At 37.9% G+C, this 16,039-nt stretch overlaps 1 protein-coding gene across 2 annotated transcripts in view; it reads right to left on the minus strand.

The window, feature by feature from the left end:
• Positions 1-5,937: 5,937 nt before the first annotated feature.
• Positions 5,938-16,039, minus strand: part of GABRD (gamma-aminobutyric acid type A receptor subunit delta) — a 113,686-nt gene continuing 103,584 nt past the window's right edge. For both annotated transcript variants that reach the window (XM_075027177.1, XM_075027178.1), the window contains 8 exons: positions 15,281-15,393; positions 14,088-14,155; positions 12,957-13,177; positions 12,053-12,135; positions 9,651-9,788; positions 8,583-8,738; positions 7,772-7,983; positions 5,938-6,463 (listed from right to left, as the gene is read on the minus strand). In XM_075027177.1, the coding sequence (XP_074883278.1) occupies positions 6,164-6,463; positions 7,772-7,983; positions 8,583-8,738; positions 9,651-9,788; positions 12,053-12,135; positions 12,957-13,177; positions 14,088-14,155; positions 15,281-15,393 (1,291 nt within the window). In that variant the 3' untranslated portion in view covers positions 5,938-6,163. The remainder of the gene's footprint in view (positions 6,464-7,771; positions 7,984-8,582; positions 8,739-9,650; positions 9,789-12,052; positions 12,136-12,956; positions 13,178-14,087; positions 14,156-15,280; positions 15,394-16,039) is intronic.

Below are 16,039 nucleotides of genomic sequence, written 5' to 3' on the forward strand. Positions count from 1 at the left end.
AGCAATATTTTGTTTCTGAAAGTTCCCAAGGATCATCCTACCTTGAACAGAAGATAATTGTTCTCTATTGGTTAATGTTTTATGGCTACTACAGGAATTTAAAAACTATTTAAAAGCAATCGGGAAATAAAGAATGTTCAGCCAGTTGCATAATAAAAATATTTGTTTACATCCCCTGTCCCTTAAGGCATCTGTAGGATACTGTCAGAAATCCTCTTGTCAGGTGAAATCTGGACTACCTGCAGGGCTAATTACTGTTGAACAACTTAGTTTCAAGGCCTGAAAAATATTTGTTACCTATTTCAAATATTCTTTACCTTTCTGAGCACCTGTCTCCTTACTATCTTAAAGTATTCCAATTAAGCATTTGAAGAGTTCTGAAAAGATAAGTTAAAGTATTTTTGGTAAATCCCCTCATGGAAATTTCATAGGCATTGTCTACACAAGGAAGTTCTACCATTAGCTTGGGTGCTCTTGTTTGTGCGAGGTGAAATGGCAGTACTGACAAAAGGAGCTTGTGAAACTAATTTGGTTAAATCAGTACAACTTCTTTTGTGTAGATGAGATGTACAAGTATAAAGGCACTTTTCTTTGGTTTATAATATTGTCTGTCTTTGCCCCAGCTGAGAACAGAAAGAGCAATGCTTCTGAGTGGTGAGCATTACTGATCTCAGTAAAAGATGCACATACTCAGGAACTCCTTGACAGATTTTATACCAAAAGGTGGAGCTTGGACAGGGGGCCAAAGGGATCTTCCGTTCAGTGGGATTAGTCCTATGTTGGAATTAGTCGTATGTATTGGTTGGTCCTAAATCTAGAACGAGCTAAAGAGGCTTCAGATATCTCAGAAATGAGGGATATTTAGATTTCTTTTTTTGGACCAATCTTCTTGCGGAACAGTGAACTCCCAATAACATCTGATTAGTTCTGTTGGTACTATATTTTCTGACAGCCTGGGCTTGACTGTCCTCTCAGATTTGTTTTTACTGTGCAGGACTTAGTAAAAAGAATAGCCATGACATAAAGCTGGTATAAGGAGAGAACAGATCCCTAATGCATTATGTAACGATGGGCTTAGATCCTCAAATTCATTCCATTTAACATGCAAGCTATAAAGGCAGAAATAGACAGTGCCTGTCTCATTTCAGCTACCAAATCCATCCAAATAGACATGTTCATTGCCAAATTTTTATTCAGTTTTCAGTAAGAAGAATTAGCTATATATGTTTGTAACATACATTGCACACAGTATTATTATAACATCGAACAAGCTTTCAACCATTGAAAGTGTTTTAAGCTGCTATAATAAAGAGGGCATGAGGGAGTCTCTTCAGATTTTTTTTAAAATAAACTTTCAATAAGCTTTTTGTTATCTATTCTGCTTCATGGACAAATATGCAGGGGTGCTGTTTTCCTCCTAATGTGAAGTGCTTTCTTCGGTTAATGACTGAGTATTTACAATCAGAGCAATCATTTTAAGGGTTTTGTTGTACCAACAGTAGAAGCCTCATTGAGTTAAATTGGTTTCGCTACATTATCTATTGGATTAGCAAACTGGTTAAGAACTGATGTGAGAGCTTTTACTTTAACTTGGATAAATGCTTTCATTTTTACCCAGAAACAGGACAGACATTTCTGTATATTAACCTCTTAATAGTGCTGTCACTGCCAGCATTACTTTCAAACAAATCATGCAGTCTTGCTCTTCTTCGTCTTGTGCTTTCTGATTCTTTTCAACCTCTTGAGGCAGCAACAGCTATTTTTTAACATAAATACAGTAGTCTGCATAAGTGCCCCACAGAAAGCACTCCTGAATACAGAATGGTACTTTCTCTTCTGTTGTCAAGACCAAAGTAGAGTTTTACAAGCCCTTGGGCACCGAATATGCAGGATTTCATTATGGGATGAAATCTCTGAGGTTATTTTGGGTTTCCTTCTAATGCATTTTATCTTCCAGTTCAATAGTTGGAATGTCTATTTTGTCCATTTATAGAAGCTCCCATTTCTGTATATCTACATTTTATTAACACTTCACATTTAGAATGATTACATTAACACATATCCTACTCTTTTTCTCACAGACATACCAGTCCATAGAACAGTAATCCAAATTGCTGAAAGGAGTACAAATGCTTTCAGGTACAGCACATAAAAAGTGCCTTCTGATCTGTCACATACTTTCTTTCCCTGTGCCACACCCCCCCTTGACACTAGTACAACCCATCCAAAGTTAGCATTCAACTGACATCGAATTTAGTTTATTTCTGTTTAAGGCCATCATTAAATGTTGAGCAGGGTATTGTCTTTAGATGTTAATACATCTAAAGCATTCATGTCTGATGATTTTTAAGTATGATGATTTTAAATGGAAAAAAAAAGTATAGCACACGCAAAAAGTACAGAAGATTCAAATTTATGCAAAATTCCAATCATTACACCATACTCCTGTACTGAAGTTTCTCCTTAAAAGAGTTTGCATGGCATCTGACTTTTCTATTTCTGGCTCTGGAAACAGATTTAAGAAAATCCCACTCTTCGTGATGGAGGTGTTTTGTCTTGTGCTACTCATGCAAGTGCAGTAACAGTAGCTGAAACACCTGTTCTCCCCTCTGAGTCACCTTGTTCCTGGAATGGCCACAATTGCCATATGTATGCTCACAGTGCACACTTCTGACTGCCTGCAATGTTTTGAGATTCCCCCCCCCCCCTTTATTTATGCTTCTGTCTACAACATTGATAGTCTAGCATTCTGGCTTTGGTTTTTTTTGAGGAAAAGATCGCTGCCACCTTTTACTTTGATCAGTCACAACCGAGCTGTGCACCTTGAAGATCTGCAGTCAAACTACAGAAAAAATTGATTGAATATATCTTTTGAAGAAATCAGCAGGGCATGCAGCCTATGACTGTCTCCCAGATGGAGAAGCAACTAATTTTGTCCAATAACCCCATGTGATTACTCAGTTGGCTTCAGTGTAAGGAGTTATGTCAGGTGCACAATTACAAACTATTACTGCTGAAATAATTAGATTAGACATTGCCTTTGTAATATATGCAGCCGCCTTCTTGCTAATTACTCTAAATAACCAGCCACTGCACACTAGAGGGACTAGGTCAATGCTTTGTTCTCTGCTCTTTAATAACTTTAATTCCAAAATCATGGATTATTTTCTTATGATTTACACTCCACAGGAACTTTCTGCAAGTATTTCTTCAACTGGATTTAGTCAATAATTTCACTCTTAGCAGCTGACCCTGACAGGCAGTGTAATAAACCAATAGCTAGAGAAACCAGCAGCATACCAAAAGGTTAGACTCTGCTTTCACAGCAGTAGTTAATCTACTGATTTTAAAGATTATTTCCGATTTATGCAAGTGTAACAGAGAAGAATAAGGCACTATGGCCTTTCTAAAGGGTGTAGTACTGTTGCGGTGATGCTGTTCGAAGTGCTGAGCAGAAAATTTCAGACTTGCCTACCATCTTGCCTTGCCCATGAAAGTGCATCATCCAAGAGTTACATTTAAACTTCTGAGGCCAGACAAGCATTAGGTCAGGTGTAAATTGAAAAAGCTCAGTTTTAAGCTGAAAGGAGAGGTAGAAAGGGGACTTAAGATATGTCAAGGCCCTGACCCACGATCATGGAAAAACAACTTAGTAAGGAAAAGGCATTGTAAAGTCATGCTTCTGCTGTTTTTATTCCACTCTGCACTTAATCATTACATAAAACAGTAAGAATGATTCAGAAGAGAGCAGGAGGGGTTGAACTTCCTTGGGGAGAAAGTGATTATGACCAAAAATGCACTTCAAAAAAAAAAGTGTATTTCTGTATTGTAGCATTTCATCAACATCAGGAACAAACACCAAGAAAAATAAAATGGGAAGAGGAAAAGCAGGAGGAGAAAGAGAAGCCTGATTACCTGCATATATTGAAGGAGATGCAGAATTTCATTAGCTTTCTGGATAAGGTGAAAGTTGAGTGATACTTTGCTTTAATTCAGTATGTGGGAGTCTCAGAAACTATGGTAAATAGCACCACATAAGTACTAGTTGGATGTACTTACCTAGTTGGAGCATAAGTTTCTGTCTCTCCTGAAGGGTTTTTCTTCTGTAAACCTCAAAGATACAGGAAAGAAATCAGTATCATTATATCAATTTTGCAGATGATGCAGTGAAATGATTTAACTAAGATTCCCCAACAAGTCAGTGGCAAGATCTTGGAGCAGAATCCTGGTGTCTCAGTCCAGGGCTAGACTGGTGATAACTTTGTGGAACAATTATAGCTTGACGTCAGTTTGTGCTTTCCAGCACACTGTTGGCAGACAGTTCTTCCATTGTAACAGAAACTAAAGATTGAGGTGAACCTAAGCCTGACTTACGATGGGAGTGTATTTTCTATTATAGCTCAGTCCAGGATCATTATTTTTTCTTCAAAGCATTCTCTTACTTCAGTGATATTCAACAAATCTTATTTTAATTTATAAATGTGTATTAAAATGCTCTATCTTTCAGTGCTGGTCATATGAAATCAAACCATATGTCACAGATAAGTAATGCAGGAAGAATGTGCGCATACTCCACTGTGATCAAATGCTTGTTTCATCCTTATGGCAACTGCGACTATTAATCATGAGCCACTATGTTCAAGATCCCCATCTTCAAAGCCCAGTGCAGCTCTTGTCTTATCTACATATTTTGGCTTGTTTAATCTCGCACCTCCGCATGTTCCCTTCCATCATAGCTTTCAGCCACTTGCTTTGCTTCCTTCTTTCCCTCCCTCTCTCATTTCATATTTTCCTTTGTGTCGGTCTCTATATTTAAAACAATCTCTCACTTTCAAGGCAACAAAATTCTCCAAGAAAAAATTCCCTTTTGAAGTGTCTTACATTGGTTTCCTACGCTAACAATATTTCAGTTGTCCTAATCCATATCCCAATATATTTACTGTGGAGGTTTTTAGAGATTAATTGTGAAACTTGTGTTTGTTGTGAATACTGCGCTCGTTTGCTGAGTTCACTGGAATTATTTACAGAACAAAGTGTTATTTTGCATTATTTGGGTGAGAGGATCTAGTCCTGAATTAAGGAGTGTGTATGAGTACCCACAAATTTCATTGTCAAATAATGGAAGTGAAGAGGCCTAACATATTAGGTCAGCCTCTGAATAAAAACGGCAAAAATATCCAAAGCAACTGAGTAACTTAAAGCCAGTTATCACATTTTTTAACTTTACTCAGCTATTTAGGGACAGATGCAAAAAGGATATTTTCAGAGGCACACATGGTAGACTGTCACTGAAAATTAAAAGAACAAATTCTAAAGTCCTTCCTGAAAATGAAGTCTGAGTTCCTTCATTATCAAGCACCTTTCAAATTTTTCCCAATCCAACATAGGAAGCCTAAGCTTTCCCTGTGTTTCTAAATCACTTTTATCTATTTTTGGGCCTGTTAAACTAATAAACATTACTGTGTTTAAGTGTTTAAACTTTCATTAGCTTAGATCGTAAATGTAATACAGTCATTATTAACAATTCAGTAGAATTTTATGTAGTATATTTTATTTCATGCTATGACTAAGAGCATTGAAATGTTTTCAATATTTTATCCAAGACAAATAATAATATAAGAAAAAGCCTCCACTCCCCTCTATTCCCTTTTACTTTGTCCATGAGTTTTTTATGATTAAAAACTCCAACTTTACCACTACTATTAAACCTAGACCATCCCACAGAAGGCCAGATGCAGAAAATCACTCATGTGGAAGTGAGGAATTAGCTCTTTCATTACAAAAAAGGAAATGATCTGAGTGTGAAAAGCCAAATCTTCATTACTGATCAACCCTTAAAGTGGAGGAAAAACATGGTAATTTAAGACTTAACCTTTTGCTGCAAATATGTACATATGAAAAATTATCTCATGGTAATACAGGAAATAAGGAGCTGGGATTGTTTGGCAGAGTACAGTTACTACTGTGTCAAACCAGTAATAAATTGCTGCTTTTAGTAGGAATTGATAGCAGGACTTTCTTGACTTTAGAAACGTCTCGAGCTCATTGGGAAATATTTTGAGAAGAGATGCATCAATACAGTTTCACCAAGGGCCTTTTAGTCCGTAGGTATTGTTCAATTTGTAGCTCTTCACATGAACTTTCTTTTTTTTTTTTTTTTTTTTTACATTGTGTATGCAACCCAGTATATAACATTGACTGCTGCAAAGGCTGCTGGGAACACGGCTCTGGCATATATATCAATGGTATCAGCATCAATGGGCTTAAAGAGGGACTTCAGACCACTCTTTTTATCCAGTTTCATTACTTGCTGCAGTTTTGTCTCTCCAGTTTCTATTTCTATTGTGCCATATGATCCAGGCAGGCTTCTGGGAATTCGGTGCTGCCTATGGGAAATGGCCAGTTCCTGGTTCACACCAGCTATGGAAAGGGAAAACAGAACAATGGCATTCTTCACGTTTATCTGCAAAGGAAAGAGGAGAACCTATAATAGCAATTTATAGGGCAAAGGTAGCATACTTCATCCAAGCTAGCCATGATACTGACATGGTGAAATACTTAAGAGATCCATGAGTGCTGAATGGTATTTATCACTTGCTTTGGCAGAAGGACCACTGAAAGACCCTGTGCTACCATGTCTAAATTCTGGGTATGATTTTACATGCTCTGAATGACCGAGGCACCATTGAGACAGCAGGTTTAGACCCTCCTGCCTGGAAATAATTGACTGACTTCAAGGAGACAGTTGTCCCATTGTGTGGCCAAAGCCAATAGGCAGTTCTCAGGCTCTTGTCAAAGCTGAGAGAATGTGGAGGTGGGACAGAAAATGAATATGGATCAGTCATATCTGCTACAGCTTAATAAAATGATGTAATAATAATCATAAATAATACCTAAGGTGCCAGAGAGTTCAAAAATAAGTAGGCCTGGACTACAAATTGTGAATTGTAAAAAAAGAAAAAAGTTTCTTAATCAATTCACTCTGTTTCACCACTAACATGCATGCATGGACATGAAGAAAGCAGCAAAGTGCATCTGGAGTTCCTGGAAGAAATTCCATTTATGGACTCCTTTGTTCAGTTTCATTGGGCTTTGTTCAGTTTTTCATTCATGGGCTTCATTGCTACATAACTTATATCCATGCTAATTATATCTGTATTTACATTATGCAGCTTGGGTGTAAAAAAGTGTAATCTCCAGGGGACAACATTGAAGACTACAGGCCTAGTTTTTGTTTTGCTAACAGCATTTTATTATGCTGTAGCAGAGCTGAAAGAGTCTTAGCAGAAGCAACTACTAAAGAATACCTTCTGAGAAAAGGCCTTTCTTCCCCATCTTATGTAATACCGACATAATAAATTTGCCCTGACCCTACAGGAGCAACTCAAGGTTACCGTACCTTACATTGAGGACTGGACAAATAGCAAAGAGTCTAAATATATTCTCAAAGTGCAAGATGTACAAATCTGGCTCAAGACATGCTTCAAGACATGCTTTCCCTCTCTTCTTACTCGTTCTCTCTTATCCTCCATTTCCTATCTTAAATACAGCAACAAACCATGTAAGAATATGTTGTCTTTAGTGCTAACCATATTCAAGGGGAAATTAGCAATTGTGTTTGGTTGCTTGTCATATTAAGGTGACAAAAGAATTAACCAGGAATATATTTTTTTTTCAAAAGGGGTAGAAGAATTTGCTTCCATAGTAGAAAAAGGTCATGATGCAGGGTGATTGCTTTTGCAAAGTTACTCACAGTATTATGCTTACTGACCTCTCCACTCTGCCTTCTTGCCTTTATCTTGTTCTTTTGCTTTTTCATGTAGTCAGCATTGAAATGTGCAAATGCATATTCTACCAGTGCAGCGAAGACAAACACATAGCAAATCCAGAAGTAAACATCAAGCGCCTTGATGGCAGATGCTCGTGGAAGCGAAGATCGGGCACTGACCATCAGTGTAGTCATAGTAAGAACAGTAGTTATACCTGCAGTGTAGTGTGAGAAATTTTACTTTAGGTTTCACAGTATACACTATAATAAGTGTATTTACTAATCTGAAGCTGAGGAATATTTTCACAGTAGAAGCCCCTTAATATCGTGGCTTCTGATTTTCAAAACAGGGGAGCTTGTAAAAAACTGTGCATTTGTATGACTAAGGCAGCTTTGAACATGTTATCCTTGGTTTTGTTCTAGATCAGGACAAACAAAACCAGACAACTTAATCCTCAAAAACTTTTGCATCTGGACTTGCAACCCTCACTTAGGCAAACGGATCCACAAGCTCTAGGAACATTTTTTTGTCACTGTCCCAGTTCCTTCAAATCAATTCTTTCATACATCTGCCTCGTTCACTATTGCTTTTAACCCTCTTTAGGTGGTTTTTTTCTGTTCTTTACTGAGGCAGCTGCTCTGATAGCATGACAGAAATTAAAACATGAGGGAAATCTTTTCAAGGACCATCTCTTCTGCAAATGTAAACATAGTATTCACAAATGCACCTTCATGGAAAATAAGCATCATTAGAGAGCATAACTACAACTTCAGCATGCCCTTCCCTGTTAGTTCCCCAAACTATCTGTTTTACCTAATGACACCCTGGCAGGCACAGCTGACTGACTGATCCAGAAGGATACCCATGACATGGCCACTAGTAAGATAGAAGGAACATAAGACTGAATGATGTAAACTCCTCGATTTCGCCGAAGGTGGAAGTGGAGACTGAGCCTGGGAAACTGACCTGCTGGAAAAAAAGAGCAGACAAAGAAAGATTCTGAGTGTGTGAATTACAGTTAAACTGATATTCAAAATAACATTTCCTATAATGAGAGAGATCTACATTCTTAAACATCTTTTGTACAAGGATCACAAAAAGCTTTTTTCAATGTTGTTCAGTTAGTCTTCATAAACCCTGCACGAGGTACTGCAGTTCTCATCAGCTAAGAATAGGTCAAATGATTTGTCTCAGGTCATATCAATGCCAGATCTGAAAATAAAATCATGAGTCTTCTCAAATAACAGTATTGCTTCAAAATGTGTACTGTCTTATCATCTGCTGTAGAAAGTCCTCCAGATACTAAATTTAGATTTTTTAAAAGGCCAAGTTAATTTCAAACTCAAAAAAGAGCTTAGAGGAGATGTGCAGCATAAATGAGAATCTGAATACATGAAAGAGGATGAAAAATCAGCAGGAAAGAAATGACTCCAATCTTTTACAAACATTGCAATAAACCCAATGATATGCATACACACCACTGACTTCTACTGGATAGAATTAGCATGATCTGACTGTACGTCATAAGCCTCATAACATCAGGGCTAATGGAAATTTTTCTTCATCCAAAATTGTAAATTAGGTCAAGAAAATGTGAGCTATACCTCAAGTGTTTTTTATCGAGTGCTGACTGGCTGCTCCATGGAGTATTTTGTCAAACATACAGAGCTAAAGGACAAAATACACTACAGTGGCTGCCTGAAGGCTCAGCAAAGGTTGGCACTTTTTGCAAGTGTAACCTAAGGAAAACTCTTATCAGAAACCTGAGGTGTTCTTAAATCAGTTACTTAAGAAGAGGGATTTTCTATTATAGATACAGGAGTTTTCCCTAGGCAGGAAGAAGTCTGATACTGTCCCTGAACTGAAGACAGATCCTGTTACCAGATTTGAAGTTCATCATTTCTGTTGTGAACTGGTAATTGGTAATTGTGAATTGAGCAAGCTGCAGCTTATCCAGCCCATGGATTTCCTCCTGGTTTTCTGACCAGTGGTAGACGATGTCCTCTGAAGAGTAGCCATCTGCCAAAAGAAAGCTGAATAAACACAACGTTTGAGGAAGAAATTAAGAACTTTAGAGGACTCATAGTGCAAGTCCTCTAATTCCTCTGCTACGCTGATTTTCATCAGTCCCATTGCAAACATGCTGTGATTCCGTCTGGATAATTCACTGTCCTGGCAACATCAGTGTTGCCAGTGTCACATTGGGGTAGCTTTCCTACAGGGAGAATAACCCAAGATTCACACTGACTAGCAATATGTGGTATGGCACAATGCACTTCAGTGTCGTGAGAAATATCCAAATTATCTCTCAAAAAGCTCATTTGCATACTCACTTAAAGTAGAGTAACTGTTACTGTAGCACTCAAACTAGCCAACTTACCCCTGCACTGTGCTTGGATTTCGGAGTCACAGAAATTTCTGATTGTAAAAGAAAATGTCTACCAAATCTAATCTATCTATAGCTATCCTAGTGAAGACAGAGCAGAGTGTAATTCTGTGCTGCAAGTCTATCTCCAAGTTCATACATTGATTTTATAAGACAGGTACTCTGTACCAGTCAGGCAGTGTTGGAGTAACTTTCCTTTGTCAGGGATTCCCCCAGTGACCTCAAAAGGTATGCGTCTGGTCAGCTCTGTATCTCCCCTTGCAAGCCCTACAGTGCTTTTACAAATGGACACTGCATGAAGGTAAGTATACAGGTGATTTGTTCATACAAATCCCCACTCATGGAAACAACCGTTAGGGCCTCCCCCAGGCTTAAAGTAGTTTAATAAGAAAACGAAGCCTATGCAAACTGCCTATGCAGTGTTTTTCTGTCAGTTCTCCTCCTAACAGCTTTTGAACTTCCTCAATATTTTCAAACCAAAATGACAAAAAGGTAAAGGTTTCAAAGATGCAAGATTCTTGAAAGTTTTGTAAGAAGTGTTGTGTAGAGAACAGAAAATCAAATTTGTGCATCCAGTTAGAGAACAGCAGTATAATTGAGACCTATGTCCATTGTGAGATGCACCAGCTAGCTTGACAATCACCACGTGTCAAAGTGACTGCAGTTTGGCATGGGTGGCAGCTGGAAGGTAACTGCTAGGGAGGGGTGCAAGGCACCAGGGACATGAGAGAAGGCGGGGGATATGCATGAGGGGATTTATGTAATATGCAGATCCATAGGAAATTGATCTTTGCTAGTTTTGCTGTTAATGGACAACTTGCTACTAAACCATTTGTTTAAAGAGGCTTTATTTCTACATGTTTGTTTCACTGAAATCAAAACCCTCAAATTCAATTAAAAAATTCAACCACCACCAATACTCCCTGCAGAACTTGCTGGGAGAGAGAATTGATTGCTGGTTCACTGTCTGCTGCCTCTGCATTTGGTGATTACATAAGTAAAACTGTAGATTGCTATTTTTGACAGGATAAAATGGTATTGTGGTTAATTGCCTAGAAAACAAAGTCAGTGCTATAAAAGAAAAAGAGAAACTTGCATCAATAGGCCAGTGGATCTGCTCAGAAATTGCTATTCACAAATCTCTGGAACCCTCAGGACCTGTAGACTCCTTGATATAAAAACGACAAAAGGCCAGATTCATTACCATTGATTGGGTGGCCCCTGCTCGTGTCAGTGGTGAATTTCATTCAAAAGTATTAATGCTTATGGGAATTACATGCTGATCATAGATAAAATACAGGTTGGACAAAATATAAATTCATTCTTCACTCTCCTTTGTGAGTAGAAATGAATTCAAGCCAATCCATCCATTATTCTGACGGATTTCTGTGTAACAGATACAGGAATGCCTAGGCAAGATAAACAGCTATGTAAGGGTTAGTCATAATGCCACTCATTAAAAGCAGGGAATTCTTTCTTTTTCCTGTTTTCTCATAAAGAAAAAATAGCACATCAAATTTTGCCTGTGGGCTTCTCTACTTATCCTCACTGGATTTGATGCAAACCTCAGTAATGCTAGTGACTGTCACAATTCCACTAGGTTTTACATCAAGCATAAAGTTCCAGACATTTGTCAGCAGGACTGTAGGTTGTTCGTCTTCACTGAATTAAATCCTATAGTTTTGATTGGATCAGAGCTGAACTGGTATTGAAAAGTCCATAGTTTAATGCCCAACACAGAGAATGAACGGATTCAGGTTTGTGCCCTTAATTTCTAAATCCTTATATTTCATTGACTAAAGCAGAATCATTTCAGCAAACTCCAGCAAATTAAGTACCACATTTGCAGACTTTAAACAAAATACAGATTACATGAAATGCTGTACTCAGCCCTTACAGCTCTCCAAATCCAACATGCATTCTTGCTCATCCATTGGATACTTGGAAAGGTCCATGTCACAGGCCACTGTTGAGGTAATCCTGTTCCAAGCAATGTGAACACCAGTTAGTTGCATTCAGATAGAGCCTTTTCCTCAGAACTCGAAAGACTAAATGGAAAACTTTGAAACCTTAATACTAATACAGGAAACTATTTTCAAAATCCTTATGGCTCTTGCCTTAGTACTAAGTCTGTGGTAAATCCAAAGGTGGGGGGAAATTGAAAGGTCAAATGACTTGTCTAATGTCAGAGGACACTTTAGCTACTTCTGATGATAATAAGGACTTTTCTGAGTCAAATCTACTCCCTTCCGCTGTCCCTAAGATCACTACTAATACCTTAAGGGTGACTGGACTTACAGTTTCAAAGGTGCACACTCATCATTTTTTAGAACATTACACAATGAACTTTAAATATAGTTACTGAGTTCTAGCAAGAACACTCTTCCAAAGTGACGAAATACTACTTTCTCTGTTTGAAAGATGGGGAAGTTGAGCCTAAATCAGGCTCATAGTTCCCTTGGAATATAGTGAAAGAGTGGAGAATGGAATCTTTGCTCTGTATTCAGCATCTCCTTGCCTGGTGACCAAAGAGTTATGAGGTGCTTATCTCCTATTAAGGACATTCTGAAAGCAATCAGTGATTATGCAGTGGAAAATGTGTTAGTGTTGCCAAAGGTACCTTCCTGGCAGTGTAATGGTTGTAAAGCAAAGGAATCTCTGATAGGAGTCACCAGTACTTTCTTCTGTTTTAAATTAATAATTATTTTAGGAATTCACCCTAGGAAAACCGAGTGATTAGTTTATAGTCTGTTCAAAAAGTTAATACATGATGGAGTACACTTGCACTCTTTCTCACTCACCTGATGCTGTATAAAATTACTCCATCTGGCTGGAGCCTGATAAGTTTGTTTTCCACAGTCACATCATGGAACCAGGCGGACTTGGCATTTACTATGAAAGTATCTGGCAGCCAGAGCTTGTCCACAAACCGGCTGTCTAAGCCCAAAGTTTCATTGGTGTGGTTGTAAGACAGACGGTCATCTCGCCAGCTCTGGTGCAAAAATACCGTCATGGTATATTCCTAAGACAAGAGAAATCCCAATTAAAAAGTGATGCTAAACAAACACAATGATAACGTCTTGGGACTTGGTCAAAAATCATTGTATTAGCCTAGAAATGTATTAACTGCTTCCAGTGCAAATAAGTATTTTTACACTCAGTGAACCAAAGAGCTGCCCAAGGTTTTTAATTTCTGTCATATGCTCCTACCATGGGTAAACCCAAGATATCAAAAAGTGATCAATGTCAGTGTTATATATAACATGTTGCAAGATTTGCATGTCTTAATGAAGAAATCAGTTTATATATCTCTAAAAGTACAACTTTTGTTTTTGAAGGTTTTTTAAAGCAAAACTAAAAAATCAGGTAAAGTTATGCATCTGTAATGAAGGGAAAGGATGGAGGGAAAGTCAAACTTTTGGTTTTAAATATAAATCTATTGTGTTCAGAAATGCAGTTAATCCATGCCTATGCCTGTTTATGTGACTTGTAAGTTGTTATACTCCACTGCTTTATTAGAAGGTCTTTACATGAAAAAGAGGAGCATCTCAGAACGAATCATTCCCTTAGCTTCTTTTTAGAAGTAGCTGTGGTGAAAAGGAATTTGAGCAGAAGTTGGTGTTAATACTTAGAATTAGGCTTTCTGTCAGTGAGTGCTGCACAAGTAGTGAGTCTTACTACAACCTTGCTAAGTCTAGTAAGAAATCTCAGTGACTTATACATGGCTAGATTCTTGTGATTGCCAATGTCTGCCAAAAGAGACTCTGCCTGTGTCTTAAAATACAATGTTTGTTCTTTGCAATATCTTCTTGTGGTAATTTCTCCACTCCAAACATGTTGGGGATCAACTGTCTCTCTATTTAGTTAGTTTTCTACATTTCCTGTCCTTGCAACATACATTCACAACTTGGTAGGTTTAATTGATAACGTACCATATTCACTTCTGAGATGTGGTCAATGCTGGCTACTTCAATTGCAAGAGCAACATTAACGGGAGGACCTGAGAAAAAAATGTTTGAATGGGGTGATTTACATCATCATAGTTCCTATAAAAATATCGATGGCCCAAGACTGTTAATTCTTTCATACAGAGTGAATTCATAAAAGTGTTTTTCCGTGATAAAGTACACTTTCCAAGTAAAATCTACCATTGTCGTGGTTTAACCCCAGCCAGCAACTAAGCACCACACAGCCGCTCACTCACTTCCCCCCCCATCCAGTGGGATGGGGGAGAAAATCAGGAAAAGAAGTAAAACTCGTGGGTTGAGATAAGAACGGTTTAATAGAACAGAAAAGAAGAAACTAATAATGATAATGATAACACTAATAAAATGACAACAGTAGTAATAAAAGGATTGAAATGTACAAATGATGCGCAGGGCAATTGCTCAACCACCCGCCGACCGACACCCAGCCAGTCCCCAAGCGGCGATTCCCTGCCCTCCCCTTCCCAGTTCCTAAACTAGATGGGACGTCACATGGTATGGAATACACCGTTGGCCAGTTTGGGTCAGGTGCCCTGGCTGGGCATGAGAAGCTGAAAAATCCTTGACTATAGTCTAAACACTACTGAGCAACAACTGAAAACATCAGTGTTATCAACATTCTTCACATACTGAACTCAAAACATAGCACTGTACCAGCTACTAGGAAGACAGTTAACTCTATCCCAGCTGAAACCAGGACAACCATAAAGCAAGAGGTTTAAATCTTTTACAGATTGCATCCTCAATTTCCAACAGAACACCTTGCTTCAGTGATAAAAGATATGAGATATAATCACAACTACTGAAAATTATGGAATCCTTTCTGGAAACCACATTATCAGGTTTAAGACAGCATGACTTGAAGCAAATGCAGAAATTATTGCCATTTCATGTAATCCAAAATTCCTTCTACTTGGATATCAGTGACGTAAGAATTGTATCAGCAAGAAGACTGCATTGCTAATTCGGTTGTACAGTCTCTTTTTTCAAAATCAAGCAATTGTTGATTGTTATTATTTCCAGTATACAACTAACAGATAAACACAACCTTTTAGACATGTAGAGAATGAAGTTTACATAAACATCAGAGGGTAGAAGGATTGTAAGAAACAAAAGAGACATTATTCTCAAAGTCTCACCTCCAATCCCAGGCCTGAAATTACGTGCATACCCTTTCATTAAATCATCCAGGTTGGGTAACCAGGATATTTCGATGTTGGAACCTATGTAATCTCCGATGTCATTCATAGCTCTAGGTAAAGAGAATAAGTATCTTTTAAAACTTGGCGATGTATAGAAACAGAAAAATAACAGAAAATGGAAGACATTGACTTCTTTTACACCAGAGACGACCTATGGTATAATCAGCTATATTGGTAATTTAGTAGAAAAATACTGTATATAGATAGGAAAAACATTTCAGATATTTCAGTTTCAATCACAACATATTTCAGGCAAGACTATGGCCTCTTTCTGAAATACAAGCACATACCCTTTTAAAGTTTTTTCTTAAAAAAAAAAAAAAGTAGGGAAAAAAAGATTTAGAAATATAAAGAAGGCACCAGGGAAAACAAGATACTTTGTATACTGCGTAAAATGCATCTGTGGATGCTGAAATGCAGCTATCTGGGTAGCAGGGCACAGCAGCTGTGACAGCTCCTAGTACCACAATGGAACAGCTGAGATCAAGAAGGCTGCTATGTTGTCAAATGTGACGGGAAAACAGTAAAAATTACACAGCTGGAATTTGGATTTAACATCTTCGATACTGTGAGAAGTACCCTTGAGCCTCAGAAATATGAAAAGCAATGATAATATAAGGTGTACAAACACTTGAAAACTGCAAAGATGTGGTCAAAAAGGAGATCTCGCTTTAAAAGTGAACAGCTGAAAGCACG

This window comes from Buteo buteo, chromosome 5 (assembly GCF_964188355.1).
Source record: "Buteo buteo chromosome 5, bButBut1.hap1.1, whole genome shotgun sequence".
NCBI lineage: Eukaryota > Metazoa > Chordata > Aves > Accipitriformes > Accipitridae > Buteo > Buteo buteo.